Source organism: Perna viridis, chromosome 10 (genome assembly GCF_037379345.1).
Source record: "Perna viridis isolate PV_CMFRI_1.1 ecotype Kerala chromosome 10, ASM3737934v1, whole genome shotgun sequence".
Classification (NCBI taxonomy): domain Eukaryota; kingdom Metazoa; phylum Mollusca; class Bivalvia; order Mytilida; family Mytilidae; genus Perna; species Perna viridis.
Window position 1 is genome coordinate 37,162,914 of NC_142454.1, and position 22,066 is coordinate 37,184,979.

Below are 22,066 nucleotides of genomic sequence, written 5' to 3' on the forward strand. Positions count from 1 at the left end.
GTTTAATAACAGTATGGTACAAACAAGTATTTTTGCTTTTAAAAATACATTACTAACCATCACATATCGTGATCAGTGTATCAATGTAACTGCGTCATCACGTTTTCTAGAAGACCATTCATTAATTCCAACTACCCTTTAAGACGCAAGATTTAAAACTTCCTTTCAGAATAATCTGAATTATGAAATTCTAAAAAATTAATGTGAACTGTTGTCAGCATTCCTATCATGCAGTGAACAGCGAAACATACAATGGCAGATGCCATGCACTTCAAGAGAGCCTGATAATGCTGCTACATCAGCGTCTGTCAAACAGACTGAGACTAAAACAGTTAAACCTTTGAGAATCCTAATCAGGATCAGAGGTGTTGCTGTTATCACTGACTATATACACATAGAATTTCTGACGCACATCCTGCAGCAGCGCTAACATTAAAAAACTTAGAAATAAGATCATCAGCGTCAACAATTGTATCAGAGACAATATCAATGCCATTGAACAACGAATTTCTCATTCTCATCAACCACAAAGGCAAACTACAGTCATTGCAAAAAGTTTGGTGTTTGAGTATATAACTCAGATATATAAATGTTCAATAAATGATATCAGCAAATTGAAAGACTTCTGTTCCCAGCATAAGCATTTTAGTAGAAAAAAACACTTAGAAATTTTTTTGCAAGACGAATCGCTCCATCAAGTTGTGGCAGGAATGTTTTCCAATTATTTTGATTTCTCATAAGAAAACACCTAAGAGCGTGTATTAAAGTATAGTTGTAACATTCAATTTGTCCTTTCGACAAAGGATGGTAGGGGTTGGTTCTGCTTTTAGTAATTTCTAACAACTCACATATCTTGTGCACGACAACTCTATCCATGTTTTCTCTTGGTTAAGTTAGTATGAAATTATACCTGACAGCCTAATTTTGAGAAAAAGTCATTGACAAACACTTTTAGCGACAATTTCAGCCGTCTGAATTAGAATAGGATAACACTCAAGCTACTAAGTAAATTGATCGATTACCATCATTACATACTTTTTACCAGTAGATGAAATGGGTAGCGGGCCAAAGATGTCCATGCAAACCCTTTACATTGGATAACCTGCATGGTAAAGTTCCAAAGTTTGGATCTCGATGTTTTTGGTGATATTTTAGTTTTAATGTAGGCGGATCAGGATTTAGTAAACACTTTGACGGATGGTTAGGAGTACACACTAATATACAACTTGCTCAAATATGTTCCATTTTTGTAACTTTTGGTTGTCTCTTGTGCAAAACTTACATCCTATATTGGTAATTCTTCAAAGGGCATGTCCGATTTGTACAAAGACAAAACTCGATGAAATCTGGAATTCTGGACAGACCATCTGCTTGAAATGTTTTTTTTACCTGGTCAATATTGAATAACTATAATATTGAGCTAAATCCTCAATCTGGTGTGGCAGCTTCCCTTCAATATTCTTGAAATTAAGGAGCCATTTCAAGTTGTAATGGTATGTTCTTAAAATAAATTGTCTTTCTAAAAGATAGTGTCGAATTTGCCTTGTAAAACGTACTTTAGCCAGCAATTCTTTGTGGGTTGTACAGTATTTTCCTTGAGCTGGAGTAACTGTACAATTTACAAAACAAATAGTTATGTTACTTTAGTCTTGAACTTGGCTCTACTCTGAACCTATGCATATATGTTTTTTTGGGAAGCATCTGTATCTGGTACAAAAGTACCATCTGTAGAGGGATTATTTAGCATTACAGCATTGATAAGAGCTTCTTTCAGGTCTGAAAATGCATGATCCTATTCTTACTGCCACAAAAAGTCTGCCTACTGACTAGTTAAACGACAAAGTGGTTCAGCTAGCTCAGAAAAATCCTTGATATGGTCCCTATGGTAAATGATATATCAAATATATGACTCTAATTCTTTAAGGTTGGAACTGACCATTTTTTAAGCGCTTCTATACTTTCTTGATTGATGGATATCCCGTTGTCATTTACTATATTCCCTAAGAATTTGACTCCGGTCTGCATTAGCAAATATTGATTTGGTGTAAGCTCTAAGATGCATTCTTTAAATCTGGCAAAGACTTTGGTAAGATTGGAAATAAAACGATTAACAGAAGAACCTTAAATCACAATATCATCAAGGCATACGGGTCAATCTATGAAAAAATACTTAATTAACTATACAATATGAAGCAAGAATATTGCATAAACGAAATCGCATTTGAGTTGAAAATACCATGCTTAGTAACGAAAGCTGTTTTATGTGTGTCCTTTTTATTTAGTTCAACCTGCTAATATCCGGAAGCCATATCTAGAACTGAAATGAATACACTGCTTCTTAAGGTATCTATGCAGCTCTTAGTGTTGGCTATGGGATAGACATCTTTGACTATTAAGTCATTTAGTTTACGATAGTCAATACAATATCTCAGTTTACCATCTGGAAGAGGAAGGAATGTACATTCATAAGATGGTTCAATAAAGCCATGGCACAATTGTTGATGAAGATGTTTTTTGTCTTTCGCTTCAAGACTTATCGATGTTCTTTTCATTCTTTGAACATTATGATAGGCGTCATTTGTGTCAATCTTTTGCATTATGCTACCATTGAATAAACCTATGTCAAAATCATCTTTGGAGAAAATGTCTTGATATTCTGACAATAATCGAGCTAAATGTTGGCCTGTACAGACATTAACTTATTTAAAAATCTTGAAAACAAATTCTTTTTAAACGTGGGGTTAAAGCTACTTGAAGTTTTCGGTATCTTTTGGCTTTGTGTCACTTCCTTCTATCTTTCTTATGTATAGATCGTCATTAGAATCAGCAATGTCGGCTTCCATAACTTTAAATTTGTTGTAGGGTTTCTTATTCATAAGGAAACCTGTTTCTTGTCTCCACATAAGGTGATAGGTAGTAGAAGCATGCTCGTGTTATTAGTTGGTTGAACTTTTACACATACAAAAGGTGGACTATCAAACACCAGATTGAATATTTGATTGGAAATAGGTGACACCACAACTCGGTAAGCACCTGTTACTCAATATCTTTGGCCATTTTATCATGATGACCAGTTGAAAGAAGTACAGGGGCTTTTTATCACCTTTCAAGTTGATCGAATAAACAGAGAGGTCATAATCAATAATCGTTTGCAGGCGTTGGAGAATGTCTATGCTGACGTCAGGCTTGGAGTTTCCCCCTGATCACACTTGGCAAATTTTTCCTTCCAAATCTTTTCCCCATTTGTTTACATCTTGCAGCATAGTTTTTCCCTACGACATTGTTTGAGATTGTCTTACCTTTAATTGTCGGTCCACTGATATTTATTGGATATATGTTGGAACTGTGCAAAGCCGGGAGTCTCTAAAAGTTGCACGTGTTATACTTCTGCTGTTGGAATATCTTTTCTGGTCAGTTTGCGTTGGTTTAGGAGGTACCCGTGACCTTGTTTTACATCATATTTTAGTTCGCATATTTTCTCTATTCTTTTAAGTTATAATATTTTTGCATAATGGTTTGATTAAACTCTTTTTCTCTAATTTAGATACTTTATAGTTTTTTCTATAGCTTCCTTGTATTTTCTAGTTGTCGAATTTGTTCATTATGTTAATGCAGAACAAAAAAAAATAAAACCAAATGACAAAAACAAAAGTGTACTCTTGACGGGTGCAAAGTGAAACTGTATATTCCTTTTCTCTTCATAACAAAAATCAGGAGAGATGGATATATGGGTAATTAACGAATCAGACCCATTTGTATGAGATGAAAAAGGGGTTCGCAAGTTGTGAAACAAATGTCGTTTATGACATTTATATATGGAAATGGGTTTAGATATGACAGTAATAAAAAGAAAATAATCCGAAAATAAATAAATCAACATGCCATAAATACTCACGGACAAAAGAAAACTATTTTTCTCCCGCGCAATACTGTCCAAAAGAATGACCGGGCAGTGGAAACAGTGGATATCGTGCGTATTCTTCCACCACTGTAAAGACATAAGTATATTGTACTAAGTTAAATCTAGTCAGTGGTGAGTTCCTGGCTTGGTTTCCACTGCAGATCGTCGAGGACACATCAGAGCATGGGAAAGTCTTGACAGCTTGGTTGTTGTACTAGAACTGCCTGATATATCAGTGATAGTCGTCACTTACGGTATTCTAAGATAGATGCGTTCAATGTTTATTCGTTAATATTCACATACATCCTGACCTATACTTAGAAATCGATGCTAAAGGAAAACTTTTGATCAAACTTTATGACAAACGTGATGACTTTTCATTCAAAATTGTCAAATTTCCTTTCATCTGTAGCAACATCCCTTCAGCACCTGCGTATGGAGTGTTCATATCACAACTCATATGTTATGCCAGAGCTTGCCGAGACTACGCAGACTTTTTGTATTGTGCTAGAATTCTTACAAATAGGCTTCTGGAGCAGAGTTATGTTGCTACGAGATTGAAGTCATCACTACAAAAGTTTTATGGCCGTCATCATGAACTCGTGGATCGTTAAGGTGTATCCATCTGCCATGCTCCCAGTTTTAGTGGAGTCCGAGTTGCTCATTTTCTTTTGTTACTTTGTATGTATGATTTTAGTTACTTTATGTTCTTTGTTGTGTATGTCTGTTTTCCATGTTTGGTCTTTGTCCCTGGCTTACATTCTTTTGATTACCACTATAACTTTAGTTTCCTTGATTACTCATTCACTACATTTTTAAATCAATTTTAAAGGTTTTAAATAACTTTACTACTGTTTTAATAAGAATTATTTTATTTACCGTAATGTTCTTATAGTGCTTACTTTAATTGAAGAATCTTTAAAGAGTCATGTCTTCTTTCTTTGATTATTTTGGACTTGTTTGCCGTAAAGAGTAAAGACATAAGTAAAACGAATTTCGCGTATTGGTATAAAAAATCATCTTCAAATATATTTCGCCCAGTTTTACCTAAAAGTTATTGATATATATTTTAATATATTAATTTTAGTTTAATTTTAAGATGAATTATTCAGTTTTTATCAAATTAAGGATAGTTTTCTCTATTAATGTCATCGTCTTCATAGAGGAGGATTCAATTGGATTTCTTCAAAAGCAAAATCAGGATTAATCATAAAAACTTTATGATTTTCTCCTCATCTTTTGTGTAGGTGTCGACTCTATACTAATTTATTTTCATAACGATAAAATTTCGTGTTTTACTATTAAGCTAACATACTACATGTAATACATGTAGATGCGTCTATGCATCAAACTTTTGTGAGTATAATTTTGGGTGCATTGATTACTACCGACAGCTGAAAATTCGTTAGTCTTCTTATTTAAAAAAGGAAACTTAATAACCTTTTATATTTGAACTTGAAAATATAAAGAAAACTAGTATGTCAATTTAAAGGTCTTTCTCTCGAAAACTTTCTTTTTGTAATATACACGTTAAGACATTTGGCTTGATAAATAACATGCTAACCTTCTATCACAGTTTGTTTTTTGCACCTTTTCAAATGCGATTGTCAAGATTTTCATAGTGAGGTTTGTAATAAACTTGATGACCTTTCATTTGATATACAACAACCCTAATTCAAAGGTCTCATGTCTGTACAACTTCTTGTTCTCAAAATATGAATTTTCAAAACTTTAGTATGATAATTCAATGGATGTAACAAAATACATAATTATGTTTATTATTCTGCTTATGTACATGATGCTGTTTTCAGATTGAGCATATCTATTACGTTTTATTAAGATATGAGCGTTTGAAAGAAATTGTTTTAAATGGACATTACTTTTCAAGATAATAATGAAATCCTTGGTAGGGTCATTTCCTAATAGAACATGATAAAATCTACATGTTTACCTAGTATGATCACAATATCCTAAACAAATTATTGGGGGAACATGTTGAAAAACACCAATAAAGGGAAGATAACTTCAAAAACGGATGATGAAATTCACAACAGGATCATCCTACAAATCTTTCAAATGAGGTCAATCGATTGTCCAATTTTGGTAATGATATCTTAAAAAATTATGAAACAGGGTCATGTCAAAGTAAATGTTAGAATGCTGGTATGTTAAGGAATTTTCAAGTACATCTGGTTGACGTCTGATCACGCATACAATATGTGACGTTTTAAGTTTGGAGATTTTTTTCGGGAAGTAACCAAAATCTTGGTAAATAACACATCAGAATATTTTAAGGGTTAAATGAAGTCCTCAGTTCTTTTAATATATGAAATTAACGAATGAATAAACCCACATCTTAATAAAGAAACACAACATAACAAAACTGGTAGCATTTTTTGTATCGATTTTGACGTCACAGGGAAGCTTGAAACAACAGAGCACCTGTAGTAAACAAATGAGACGTCATGCTTGAATTTTCCGAGACATTACACTTCAATCATCGATTTATTCCGAAGTTATACATGTTAGCAGTAAAACAATTCTCCAAGTCTGGCTAAGTTGTACTTTAAATTCTCTTTGGTTTGGTAAAAGACGGTTGTAACTCTTTGCGGGTTCATTCATCACTGATCTACTAACATACATCGAGCAACTGTCATGAGTTTCAAAAATCTTCATCTGCCGAAATGTGTATGAAAAGATAAATATATTACAACCCGATCGCAAATTTGTAAATTGATACTATAAATGTCTGTTTATATAATCTTCTTTAAATAGTTTTAATCAACTTGTAAAGTACTTCTTTTATACAGGCTATCTAACCAGGGATGCAAATATTGTTTCCCTTTCAATATTTTCAATGACGTGTGAAATTGATTATTTAATTCATTTTAATCCGTGTGGCCGTACGTTGACTGACCAGTAATTTAATTGCATGACAGATATGCTAGTTTGAATTTTACTGTCTTTACATAGATATTTCCCAACTCCAAGCTTCAAACCCATACCAGACAGCAGGACAACTTTATATAATATATCATTTTGGTGACAGTATGGAATCTCAAGTTAGAATATTAGCCAACTTAAACGGTTTTCAACTGAGAGTGACAAGAAATTTGAATTTTTTATTTGTGAATAAATATACATTCCCTGGAACTTAGATGCATGATTCAATTTTGATTTCAAGAACTGTATGGAAAGTCCATTGAAATTGGATGTAATAGTGAAAGTAGTTATATGTGTTCAATGGAAAGTGCATTTGAAAAAAGTTTTGTGTCAAATTCTGTTTTAACTGCATTCCAATGGCTGGATGGAGGTGTAAATGGAATCATATCCTAAGGACAGGTACAGTGATCAATGTGATTAACATAACTTTCTATAATTCAATTATTAATTGTGCTACATGAAACACTTCATATTGTTGTGTATACATAATTATTTTGAAAATAAAATGTTAAAAAGAACATAATTCATATCATAAATATTTTGCAGGGAATTTTGTTTACAGTACATGTTCAAAATGTGTTCAGTCATAAAATCAGATCATACCTTTCCTTTTGCAATCTTAATCTGAACAAAAGTTGAAAACTGAAAATTTGAAGAAGCATGATCCTGTAAATCATACATGTGTTAACTATGAACATTAAAACAGACCTTGAAGTATGTTCATAGCCATATTATATAAGAGAAAATCATTGAACTATTGCATGAATATACATGTACATGTATAAACACTCAGCCTTAGCAACTCTTTGAAATAAGTAATTGTGTAGTTGTGTACAGACATATATAAAGCTAAATAAAGCTAGTTATGTACCCCCTTTAAATAACTGTTATAAACATGTATTCATTGAATGATGATACTGCATTTGGTACTATGGTGAAGTGTATTTATGTCTCTGTCTGTGTGTGTAAGGGGGTATGCCAAAATCAGAATCAAATTACACTTTCAATTAGTATAACTATTTTATTAATGTATGGAGCAAAAGCACCACAATGTTGTTACTTCTTAGTTGACAAATTGTTCTTCAACTTCAAATATCTATGATGATACCTCTTGTTCCTTATAAAACAAATACTTAAGAGAGTTCAAATTGTACATGTACACCCATGCAATGTCTTAAACACATCACATTGACAACAAATGCCAAGCCGCTACATACTTTCGTTATTTTAAAAAAAAACTTCTGTATTCACTTATGCAGATTTTGGAGAATGTCAAGTCATAACAAATTTTGAATGAAAGGAAATATTGCCAAGAAATTGTTGGATATGGAATATTTTCTAAGATAACGTAAAAAAGGGGGTAACCAGCAGAAAAAGGAGACATCTTAAACACAGATTATCGACTTTTTCGGCAAATTATATTATAAATAACTACAATAGTCATTGAAAAATGTTTTTATTTGTCAAAATATAAGAAACTCAAAGTGTAGTCCGCTATCGCAACTAAATCGGTTCTTCACACGTATCCGTCACATGTCAACGTGTCTGATGTCGCCGTTGCGCTTGTTTCAATGTCGCCGCTATGTAAAAAATTATATGGTTTACAAAAGCAAACGTGCAGTGGCATGCGCTATGTCGATTTACTTGATTTATAAGTCATTTTAAAGAACATATATTATTTTACATGAACACTGCTGCGGGAGGTTATCTATCGGTAGCGTTTTGTTTTAATATTCGTTGAAATACAAGAAAACGCTAAAAAATATCTCATCACAAACCAGTTACAAGCCATTTTTCAACATTCATGTAGATTTGTCACATTTCCCGCAGCACTTTTTGAAAAATATACATATTCATTGACCTACTATTAAAATTTTGATGTACAATTTTGTCATCTTCCCGCTGCACTTTTGACATTTATGTGGTCCGAACAAGGCATGATTAACCGAATATGTGACTCGTTTTGATTGCACATTTTGACATTTTATTGATCTTTTTGTGTTAGGGAAGTTTTATTTTATGAACTTGTATACTAAAATATGAACATAGACGAAATTTCACATATTAAGATAAGTTTAAAAGTAGCTCGTTTTCGTAGATGAAAATATGACAATTTATGATATTTCTCCTTAACACACCCGCGAAGAAAAAAAAACAAAAAAATACGAGAAACATAAGATTTTTCTCATGTAGGAAAAAAAACCTGATTAATATAAGAAAACAGCTATCAAAATCGTGGTACATGTGTAGAGCGTGCGTCAAACTAGGATTAAATATTGTGCAAGTATGTTAGCAATGTGGAACATCTAAACAAAGATAAACGATTTAGTTTGAAAAAAAAACAAAAGAGGGTTAAATAACCTAGTTTCAATCACATACAAATGATTAACATGACCTAATAGTAGTATATTTATGCAGATATTATGATAGGTCTAGAATCAAATGCATTTACTGGACCTTGGTAGCAATAGTCATGCAATGCAATATGTGAAGGGTTTAATGTCCATGCCTTATTTTGCCTTGACATGAAAGATCTTTTTTTTAAGAACTTTCGTAAAGAATTGGGGATTTATATGAGGATAAGAAAAAATATCGTATTCGACAGGTTGCTTTCTGTATTTCATTTACATTCTAAACTGCTAGTGCAGGCTGAATTTTGGTAAAAAAAAATTATATAAGAACAACCTAAACAATTATTTCTTCAAAAACAGAACAGCTGATTAACTGAAATAGTCAAGAGTACATGCTGATCATTATATTACGCATACAGTCTTATGATAAAAATTATATTGACTAACTTCAAATCATGCACCAAGAAGTTGACGTCAAATTTGTACCTGAACACAGAAATTGTAGTATGAGGATGGTGCATTACAAAACAGTGTATGGTGATCTGCAAGTCCTTTGACTGTACATTGTAATTTCACCTACCAAATATGATAGATTCATGAAATAAAAAAAATATTGCTAGGACAGTTCTTGCTCTAAAATTAAAATTATGTTGAGATTCACGTTGTTAAAATGACTCGTTTCGCAGACATTAAAAGTGACCACTGATATGGCTGACCAGGTAAAATCTTTTGAAATTTAACATTAAAGTAGTGCATTTGTATAAATTGGCTAACAAATGGTTTCGGACCAAAATGAATAGACAAAAAAATAGTAATATAATCTTTACTTAAAATCCCACGACGTTAATCCCTGGTATATCTATATTTTAATGTTACTTAGCCTGTTAAATAAGAAAAAAATATTTTTGACAAACTCCCCATATCCATTCTTCTCTTTACACGTAAATTTGCTTATAGACATTTTTGTTTCTGTTGAAATATACCTGAATATTTCTACTAAATTGTACTTTTCCTGTATAATTTCTTTTGATATCCGCAAATAAAATGTATTAGATACATGAAATAGGTCTCGATAACATATTCTCTTGCAAGACAAAAAGTCGACCTAGATAAAATTCGTATGCATATAACATCTGGTGACCTTAGATCTGCACATGTGCTGTAAGGGTCAATTTTTAAAACAATCTGACTGCACAGAGAAAGTGGTTAATTCAAGGCAAGGAAGACCCGTTTCTTTAACGAACTCAGACCGTAAAAGAAAAATGTTCGAATATAACGCAAGGGTCCTTTTGTAAATAAGTATAATGATAAAATATGGCACAAATGTGGTCAGTGATTGTCATTATTTATCTGAAAACTAATGTAGAAATAGATTAAATAAAATGAAAACAAGTGCTTACTTATGTATCCGTTCTTGCTATTTTTAATCAAGGTGAAAGTATTTCAACCCAGGTAAATGTCCTATCGGCAATTTTCAGAATTAAAGCCGCAAAATAATTAGAGCAATCGATCTTTGATTTAAAAAAAAATGTCGTTTTCACAATATTGTGTCGGTATTATCGACATATCTTGCTTCAATAGCATTACAACAAACTTATTTCATTGAATCAGCAAAATTCAGCTCAATCAAAACTGAGGAAATTTTGGCAGCTAAAGCAGCTTTAATGTAAAGAAAAAGCAGTAGAGAGAAAATTATTGTATATATATATGTGTGTGTGTGTGTGTGTGTGTGTGTGTGTGTGTTGCATATAGTTAAAAATCATTTTGTAGTACTACCTATCCTATTGTGTTTAATGTGTTCAAGCTGACGAAGCGTCATTTTCACAGTATCTTAAGGTTTTACTTACAAGAATAATCTTTCTCACTGATGCATGGTTCTTCCGTTTTTGTTCGATCTTCAAAAAGGAAAGCAAAAGATGAGTTGTGTCTGGCAAATATAGATACTATTTGTATTCAATGTTCAATTGGAAAAATAATTCAATTATTTGGTTAATTTTAATTTTATCACAATTTTAAATCAAAATCGCATTCTATTCGTATTGTTTGTACTTGATTCTTGCAAATTTAGTTCATAAATATTGCCATACCTGTGGTGCCTTTGGTTTGGATACATCCATGTTTCTGCAAAAAAAAAAATCTTTCAACGCTGCATTTGCTATTTCTCAAAAGCTTAATAAAGATAAATGTTTTTTTTTTCCAGAAACATCAAACAAAGAATTAATAAGTTAATTGACTTCTATAGTAGGTTTGCTAAACTATTTGAATGTTAATGGGATTTTATGCATTTAAGGCTCTGTTTAACCGATTCTTAGCGTTGTGAAAAACATGCTATTACTTTGAAACTTGTTTACTTTTTACTTTTATTTGTGCAAAGTGACATGTTGCATGAACGTCGAAAAAGTGCGACTTATATGTACAACCTTGGTAAATTGGGTTAGTAAAAAGGGCATTATTTTATAATCGGGATTAAGATTACTTGCATTCTAAAGTTAAGCGAGTACACTCACAATATAAACATTTTACAATTTAATCTCTCTCAAATAAATCTGTAAAAATGTGATTATGATACTTTCTTGAGGATCCATAAATGCATTACATTTTGTCAGCACGCCCTGTTTAATAAAGGCGTCACATCTGCAAAATAAATTTGACGAGGCCAGTGTTAAAAATGGTTTACATTAACATAAAATGCTATATAAAAAACTTTTAACTTTTGAACTTAATAAGACACGCTGCTTAATAAATCCATGCACTAGGGAACACATGATTAAATTATATATCGTTGTAAATTTTGCTTGTATGCTTATAAAATACTGTTTCAGGATAGGATGCGACGTCATAAGATACTTGTTTACTTTGAAGATTAAGTTCTCCTCTGCAATTTAAAAATCGATTTTTACTGCATTTTGGTTAGTTTTTCGTTTGTTTATGGTTATTTTTCTTGTGGAGGAGGTGATTGCTATTTGCAATATTTGCTACTTAAATATTTACTCCGGTTATAATTAATGGACATAAATGGTAAACGCGTTTTTTAGTAGTTGTGCAAAAATTGGAAGCCCTTTCCTTATTTGATTCAAAAAAAGGAACTCAATCAAATGTATACGGAAGTTTACATTAATAGATTTGGAACACTTTAGGGCTACAAACTATACAGCGTGTTTTTAGTTTTATGCAAATATTTGACCCATTTTTCTGAATATAATCACATAATTTAAATCGTAAGGGGCTTACATTAAATAATAAAAACAATATCCTTAAGTTTCTAATTAAAGTGGTGAAAGCTGCAGGGTCGAGATGATTTTTGCCAGGGGAGGTTATTCCTTCGATACGTTCAAAACATTCTTAAGTCTTAAGATTAAAAAAAATGATATAACAATAACCATTACTAAAACCCAATGGAAGTAGTGACATTTACAAATAAATTTTATTTAAGTAGTAGTCTTTGGAAGAATTATGCATCACTTTCTGTTTAATTTGAACATTTCACAGTGGTGAAAGCACTTGCGACATACTGTGCAAATATGGAATATAAGCCCACTTTTCTAAAGTTGAAGGTTTTGTGTCTGCTAGAGGATCGAGATGATTTTTGCCAGGGGAGGTTATTCCTTCGATACGTTCAAAACATTCTTAAGTCTTAAGATAAAAAAATGATATAACAATAACCATTACTAATATCTATTTATGTCCATTCAAAAATATCGAATTGACTTCCTGGTTATAACATAAAAAGTAGTTTCAAATAAATTTTAACGACAGCTTTATTTTTTTAATATGATTTCAGCTCCACATTTGACATGAATGTAAACAAAATTCAATTATAATTTTGAATTCAGATGATATTTTTATTTTCAAAATGCAACTAAACGACATTTGTTTAACCTCTAAAATTAGTCACAACACCTTCTTTGTAAAATACCGAATTTCTTACCAAGATTTATCGGGAATATTTTGATTATCAGTGGTCAAGTTGGTATGAATATGAGCTTGCATTTAGGGAATGTTATATTCACTTTCCCTTTTCATTACACCTAGAAATAATTCCTTTTTCTTAAAAATAATACACACTCTACATATCTTCTAAAATTGGAATGGTTTTTTTTCATGTTTTTTTTTTCATTGATTTTTACATATTATGTAAAAATAAAAAAAAATATTCATGGTTGCTTCATGGGACTTTAAATTCTACAGTATATTTTAAATAATTTATATCTCCCACGATTAAGGGATATATGAAAAGTCACATGTCAATATATGTTTAATTTAAACATTTGGAACAAAATACAAATAAATGTGGCTTTCCAACCATGTATCTCATTTTCCATTATTCTTATCTGGGAGTACTATAGTCGGCGTCACATAAATAACATACTGTTAAAATTTGAATAAAAATATTTTCTACGACTTTATTGACACCTACCGTCGTTTAAATTGTCTTAAATGACTTGCTCATTCGTTTAGCCAAACGGCTTCTCCCTAAACATTGAATCGTTAAATTCCGGTCAGATTTTAATTCTAGGTGGCAATATTTACATTGTAAAAAGTCGGCCATGTTTACAGTGATCGGGTTGCTAGGAGATGTTGTTTACGTTAAAATGGTTTGTCCAAAAACCGAAGAACCCAGAATGCAATTCGGCGTTATTTCGGATATCTCGGATTTATTTTACGCGAACAACGTATAATACCGAGAAGTTGATCAAGCAGACGATTGTCACCGGAGTTCGACGGGAACTTACGCACTTCGTTTGTAAACAAATCGTCCCGTAAAAACCAACATGGCGGATATTAGTATGGGATTTTCCCGTAAGGATTTGTTACGCATGATTTAAGCTAATAAGCGACTTGTTTTTGAGAAGCTGTTTGGCTAAACGAATGAGCAAGTCATTTAAGACAATTTAAACGACGGTTGGTGTCAATAAAGTCGTAGAAAATATTTTTATTCAAATTTTAACAGTATGTTATTTATGTGACGCCGACTATAGTACTCCCAGATAAGAATAATGGAAAATGAGATACATGGTTGGAAAGCCACATTTATGTGACGCCGAGTATAGTAAATCTTACTTCAAATTCAACACATCGTCTAAAATCAGAATGATTTTTTCTTTGTTTTTGTTTAACTGCTTCATAAATATTATGTAAAAAACTAAAACTCAATGGAAGTAGTGATATTTACAAATAAATTTTATTTAAGTAGCAGTCTTTGGAAAAATTATGCATATTCTATAATAATGTAATACACAACCAAAAACCATACACATTTTTATTTTTTATTTATAGTTGCTTTATAGGAATTGGATTTCTACAATACGTTTTCAATAATTTATATCTCCATTGACAAAGAGTTATATGAAAAGTCACATGTCACTTTATGTTTAATTTAAATATTTGGAACAAAATACAAATATATGCGGCTTTTAAAAGTATGTGTCTCATTTCGCATGATTCTCATTTCAAATTTTCTTCCACTTTTGATAGTAACTAGTCTGCAAATAGTATTGATAACAATAAGGTAAAAGCCAAATGTCGTCTTAAAAGATATTATGCATTTTATTTTATTTTGTATACTGATTACCTCTAAGGCGTTACATTGGAGAATTTATCAGGGGCTTAAAGAGCTTTATTCCCCCACCCACCCTGCCTGTGCATCGTTCTTTGTTCGTTTATTTCCACACATTTTACCAAAAAAAACACTATTCATCTCACTCTGCTGGGCAATACTAGTAAGTAATGTTTAGAGCCCTAACATTAATTCTTCTCTCGGGTCCCGTTAAAGAATAAACACGATCATATAACAGAAATCTAAATGTTGGTACCCAAACTGACCAGGTTCATTCATTATGCATTTTGAACTTTAATATTTAAAAACAGTAGAGATATACAATTTTATATGTACTAATCATGAAATAAGAAATTAAATTCTGCCGAACTAGACACTATAATTTTGATATAAACTGTAACTTAATTGGTAATAATTATAGAATTAAAAGATAAAATGAACATATTCTAAAAATTAGTATACAACTTTACATGGAGTTAACTGAAATTACGATTTACATGGTATTGCTTAAAATGTGATGAAACACAATTCTTTTTAAGGTAAACTATCCCTCTGACTGTGATTCAGTTGCATTTGATTGATTGCTGCAGAGGTGACACCTGCCTACTGATACAAATAATGACGGGGGTTCCGATGGTTTGCAATCATCCTCCAACATACGGCCGGTTGGGTTGAAAATTATGCCAAAGGGGACAGTTCCCAGCCTGTTGGTTGTCACCCTGAACCGTCCCCAAAATGAATTGCCACGATCCATATCATTTAATACAAAGAAAAGCAAAATGACATTAACAAGATTATGTAATCTAATGTCATGCATACATCAGTGATAGCATTCATATGGAAGAAATACTTAACACAAGTTCATTAGGTTCAATGTCTGATAGTACACTTTTTCTATACTTTCCACAGTTCATATATCACCATACCAGTTTACAGCTCTTGGTACACATGTGCTGAATAATAGGCATAAAGGAAACAGCAGCATTTCATCATTATCAACAAATCTTGTCTGTTTAAGCGGAGGGATGACGGGTTTTAAATTAATGGTAGAAACTCGTAATCATAATGTTATAACTTCAATATGAATTTCTTAATCTATTTACCAAAACAAATTGTGATAAACTTGAAGCGTTAAGTGAGAAAGTTCGAGTTCGCTTTGTGGATGTAGCCCAAAAAATGTAATCAAACCTCTTAAACTGGACGAAACATCGAGTACGTGTACCAGCAGCCGAGTTAAATCCAATCATCCAATAGGTGATAACTGCTACTTCTGGCGTTATTGAGATATACAAATATGTATCAAATATTTTTTTATATTTCAGTATTTTAGAAATGTGAATTATGTAATACATCATGTTCCATAATTTATTGGAATGAAAATTGGTCGCAGTGAAAACAGTTTTTGTCAGTTGCACGGAGACAAGAAACGATGGACAGATGTGGTTTATCGGCTATTCTGTGATACCACACGTGTCCAGAATCATCCTTGGTTAGTTATGATTACTTGAAAGGTAAAATCAGACGTGGGAATCTCCTCTGTTAGCACAATGGTTTAAAGATAAACCATTCCTCTGACTGAGATTCAGTTGGATTTAATTGATTGTTGCTAAGGTGATACTTCCCTACAGATACCAGTAATGATTGATTGCAAATATAAACCCAATAGATACGACGTACCATCCACCCTACGGCCAATAGGATTGGAAATTGGGTCAAAAGGGACAGTTCATAGCCTGTTGAATGTCTCACTGAACCGCCACATGAATACATTTTCTTTCGCATGAAAGGAAAATGGATTTACACCCAAAATTTTTTCTCAGCGAACTTAGCATTCTGACAGGGAAAAACTGTCAATACCAAAAAGGAAAGCTTCAAGTGCCTGAATATTGTTAAGTGTTAATCTAGGTCTGTAGGTGACTAATGCGTACCCTCGTGTCTGAAAACAACTAATTGTGATGCTTTTAATGAGTAACGAATGTGAAATTGTTGCTCCTTAATCATAAATGACCTCATCGCCCAATTAAGTCTCTTTCTTGACTTATCTGTTACTATTGGAGTCAGGGTTACATGCCAATGGCAACTTCTCTGACCAAATTATGTTTAGGTCTGATACAAAAATGTTCGCTCTTAAAATGAACATTTGATGTTTGCAATTAATTCTTTAGTAGTGGACACAACTAAATAGTTAAACCCCAGGTGGACTAAGAGGTAGTTTGTTTTTCCCTGTCACTTAACTCCGTCTCGAAGATATAGTTAAAATTCAGACCACCTCTTGCTACTTTTAGCTTCCAGTGAAACTTTACATTTTTCCTTTTAAGGTTCCGGTTTTTCCCGCCAGTTCGTTTTTCCGGCGTCGCTTCTCAATGCAAGCCCTGTGAGGAATTGAGGACTCTATCATCCAAGCCGCAATTTGTCCTACAACCAAAATTTGAATTTACTAAATCATTTATATCATGATTCGAACGTAAGATCAATATGAACTTGATGTCGATCCATACCATTTTTTTAATCTTATCGCTGCTAATATCGCGATTACTAGCTTCCCGGGCGGTACCTTTTCCAGCTGAATGTGATAAAAATAAATGAGCTCCTCTAATTTAAAAACAATATTTAATGAAGCACAGTTGACACTTGGTACTGGGTTAATGGAGAACCGTTGAGGTGAATGAAGAGATGTTGCCAACCCTGCGACTGGAGCTATCAACCGGAATTGGGACCATTGGCAACGAAATTGCATCAGTAATAGAATTATTTTGGCCTTGAATATGTTGAGCTATTATGCAGATACCAAACTTAATCGTTTCAAATGCCACCGTTCGTACAAATGACATCACCCCAGGTGATTTTGATGTATTCTTATTCACCATATACACGAGTGCCTCGTTATCAGTGTTAAAAATAATTTTATTCTCATTCTTGAAGTAAGACCCCCCCCCCCCACCAAACAATGGACACATATATAGGGAATATTAAAAAAAGTTATATTTTGGGTAATTTTTTTGTCTGATCAGTCTTTGGGTCATAAACTGAAGAACCATTTTTCCTTAAAGTAAACTTCAAAACCTAAGCCATCTGAACCATCTATAATAACTATTTCCTCGTTTGTCGGCCATGTTTTTTTCTGGCATTAGTGTTATCTATTACACGCTTTTAGAAACAGAAACACGACCCTTATGTCAGTTTTCAATGACTCTTATTCTATGATGTTTTTTTACGTCGATTGCAGAATCAATGGGCCTTTACAGAAAGCTCTATATACCTGGTGTAATAACTGCAAGCAAAATTTAATTATCCTAACAAAGATTGCATTTCTCGCGAATGATTGTGAATTCAATCTTCTGTAAAAAAAAAAAACTCATTGAGCTTATCTATTGGTATTGTTAGCGTCGTTTCTAATGTTTCAATTTCAATGCATAAAAAAGGTTATTTTTGTTATAGGTAGCACAGTTTTTCCTTCTACCACTGGTATGTCTAGACCTGTGCAAATACGTAGCAAACTTTTCAAACAAGTCGCAACTGATTGAAGCAACGTATGGCAAGAATTTGTCAAAGAAAAACATATTGTTTACCTTAGCTAATAGTTCAAAATATACGGGTGATATAGGAAAAAGTCGAAAAGCTGATCTCACATCAGAAATTTATTCTCATAGGATACGAAGACAAGAATAAAGCAAAGAGAAACCGGTTTTAAAACCCGATAGTAATATTTGGACATCCGGATAAGCAATTAAATAAGATTCAAATATTAATGGGTAAATAACCAAGTAAATATGTTGTAAATGAGTTTAAGTCTTTAGTTACGGTGGCAAAAGTAGATCGAGTGCTGTCCACCGCATCTGGAACAACGCTTTCCCTTACGAGATACAAGATTTTATGTATGCACGATTAATTCTCACACAAAAAGGCTGCCACTTGTTTGGATTTCTGTACAGATGAATGCACGCTACGGTTATTATTATCTCTCATAGAATTTGAAATTTAGAAATTACATAAATCTTGATTAATAATATCGCATGATGACGCTGTTTGCATAGGTTTTCTGAGACGAAATTGGTCATCATATGTGGCCAAACACGTTTTTGTTACTTGCCGTGAATCGAATGTCACTGAAGTATTTCGGTAATTCTTGGGGCATATATGGTCTATTCTCTAGCATTATTCTCATGTATTTTATGAATGTGTTTGTCCAGGAATAAATATGAGTTAGAGGACGAGAGGAAGAGGAGTTGACTTGCATGTGTCCTTCCAAACAACAACATTTTGCCGGGGGAAATTGGCTAACTCTCTTGGTGATTTAATATTGTCTTAAGACATTGACAAATGATGCGCCACATTTAGTGTAATATCATGCACAAATTTTAAAAAAAATTGAATTACGGAAAAATTGTGGGAGTACCCCAGGTCTTCTACCTTAAGTAAATTGTCTTTGTTGAAGATTTTGAAAGAGTAATAAACGGAACCCAGTTTCAAGCAGAAATAAAAAGAAAATAATCCAGGGACAAAGACCAAACATGGAAAACAAAACATAAATATGAAATAAATCTTGACAATATACTTTTTATAACAATCTATTTTTTACAGAATGGTTAATAATACAAGCTAATGTGCAAGAAAGCACAAGATAAACATTTATAAAGCGTTAGGAGTAAATAGATACCAAGTATTTGTGACTTAAGTTTGCGCTTGTTTGAAGTGTTATGTTTAAATATCGGGCGACCCATCAGACATATCAATATCCAAATGGAAAAGAGAGGATGATTGCAGGTTCAAAGTAATTCTGACTATTGGACATTAAGTTCAGCCAGACAGTTCAATCAGTTGTACTGCAAGTACTCATAGTTTAACAATCTTTTTTCTTTGGTTCCATTCTTTAGGATCATTTCGCCTTCACTGACATTTTGTTAATGTTAGTACGTCTGAACTTTCTGAGAGTTATTAATGGAAGAAAGATTCTAAAGAAAAATCAAAAGAATGAAATCACAGAAACACACAACAAAAAACTGAAAATAACCAAATTTAATTTCTCTGTATTAGTTTCGTTTGGGGATATTCATTACTTCTCCGTTGTTGGTGTGTGAGAAAAGAAGGGTCTAACAAAAAGTACATGTATAAGTTGACATTAGAGTGTAACAAACATTGAATTAAACCATGGAGTTTTCTCGCATGTGCCTAAACATCGACATACTAATATTTTTTTTTATAAATTAATCATCCCTGTCTTGCTTCTCACAATCCAACATTATTTTTTAAGATTTTGAATTTTCAAAGCATCTATTTAAAGATACTAATATTCTTCCCAAATATTATTACCTATTGATATTGTTTTTTAATTCGTATTTATTTAAGAAGCAAGGTGAGACATTTTTTGTTTTTTGAAACATGTTTTATTCGTTTCACTATTGCAGTCATATTTAGGTTAAAATCATTCTATTCTATAACTATTTTAAAACTGATAATGTAATGTTCTCAATTACAATTTTGATATTTTTCCCTTGTCCCAATAGGTATTGTTTAGTTATATTTTCATTGGTTATATCTAACATTTGATATATTTAGATGTTCTAATAATTAACCTATTCCTATGTCCTATTTCATGACCCTAAGGCACGCTTGATTTCTATTTTGGATATTGTACTTTTACTTTCATTTTTGAGTCATTTCCTGTTTCCGGGTTTGAGATTACATGTGAACCACATAAGTCAGAGCATTGAACCAATGCGTTTTCCATCGAGATTTTTTGAGTCAATCTTTTCATGACAGACCACTATGTAAGTCTTATTATTATCTTTAATGCTTATATTTTATAGTTGCATACATATTTTTGATGGGAAAAGAGAAATTAATGATATTTTTTACACAATTGGCACACATGTTGTTTTCTTACATTTTGCCTAGATAAGCCATGCCTTTATAGTTTATGATAGGTATTTTGAGTTGTTTTCATTCCACTTGCAGTATTAATGATATTGTGACGTAAAATATGATATATCATAATTATTTATGCATCCCACATTCCCTTCACCAGTTTTGAGATATTTTGAGATACTTTGAGGGGGAGACTTTGCTTTTTGAAAAATTGATCTTACCCATGCATCATAAAGGGAGATAATTCAAGTTTATTTCATAATACTTTTCTTTAAAATATTGTGTGATGTATTATTTGTTATCTGTATTTTGATTCTGATAAATATCTTTGATATTTTGAATGTATGATAATTTTGATTGGACAATTATTTAGGAAAATCCTTTTTTGTATATTTTCAGCTTTTTACCACACACACTATGTGCATTCATCAAATAAAAGTGAACTTCAAATGTTTTTTTGATTGAGGCCCATAGATGGTTATCTATCTGTCAGTACCTGTCTGGCTACGAGGCGGAATAGTAAAAAGATACCGGATTTATGTCAGAGAAGAGACTACGCAGAAAAACTGCCAAAGGTAAAGCCATGTTCGAAGAACAGAGAGAAGACTTTGAAGGTAAATGTGACAGTTTATGGAACGAAATCGAAAATTTGATTCTGAAAGTGCCATCATTAGATGCAATAGACAATATAAGACAATTTCAAAAAGACCTTGAAACATTGTACAAAAACCTTTGTAGAAGATCAGAGGAATATAAAGGTTTCCTTCAAAGAACAAACACTAGTGAATCTCAGCAATATTTGGTTGATCATAATGACAATTTTCAAAGATGTAATGAAACTTTTCGAAAAGTAATTTTAGAAATCAAGAATAAGAAGTTAGATATGGTAGAGAGAATGTCAGAAATTAGTGGATCATCCTCGGGTACTACAGCAAGTCATAAAAGAGCAAGGGCTGAATCCGAAAAGGTACGCTTAGAATACATTAAAAAAGAAAGCGAACTCTTGAAGCAAAAAGCAGCCTTAGAGGCAGATATCATTGTAATAAAACAGGAAAGTAAAGTAGCAGCAGCCGAAACAGAAGCACGCATTCTAGAATAAGGTGATGAGGCTTAAAAAGATGTATTCTCCAATCTAGGTGATACAAAACAAAAAGACACTTATGGATGTGTGCAAAATCTCAAGTTACCAAAAACAAACACTGTAGAAATGGATTCTCAACAGAAACAGTTGCCATTCTTGAATAGCGTACAAAACAATCAAATACCACAAAGTCAGACTACAAATAATGCCATGTCCGATATTTCGAAACTCATTTTCAGAAAAGACTTTCTGCTGTCCAGATTTGTGAAATTTGACGATAAACCTGAGTCATATGAATCTTGGCGAGCTTCATTTCAAAGTATTACCCGAGAATTAGGCGTTTCTCCATTTGAAGAAATACTTTGAAG

General features: G+C 32.4%; 1 protein-coding gene across 1 annotated transcript; it reads left to right on the forward strand.

The window, feature by feature from the left end:
* Positions 1-20,365: 20,365 nt before the first annotated feature.
* Positions 20,366-22,064, forward strand: LOC148605648 (uncharacterized). Its single transcript, XM_088547605.1, is given in 2 exon segments — positions 20,366-20,520; positions 21,017-22,064. A coding segment is annotated over 1 exon segment (909 nt). The 5' UTR covers positions 20,366-20,520; positions 21,017-21,155.
* The last annotated feature ends 2 nt before the right edge of the window (positions 22,065-22,066 follow it).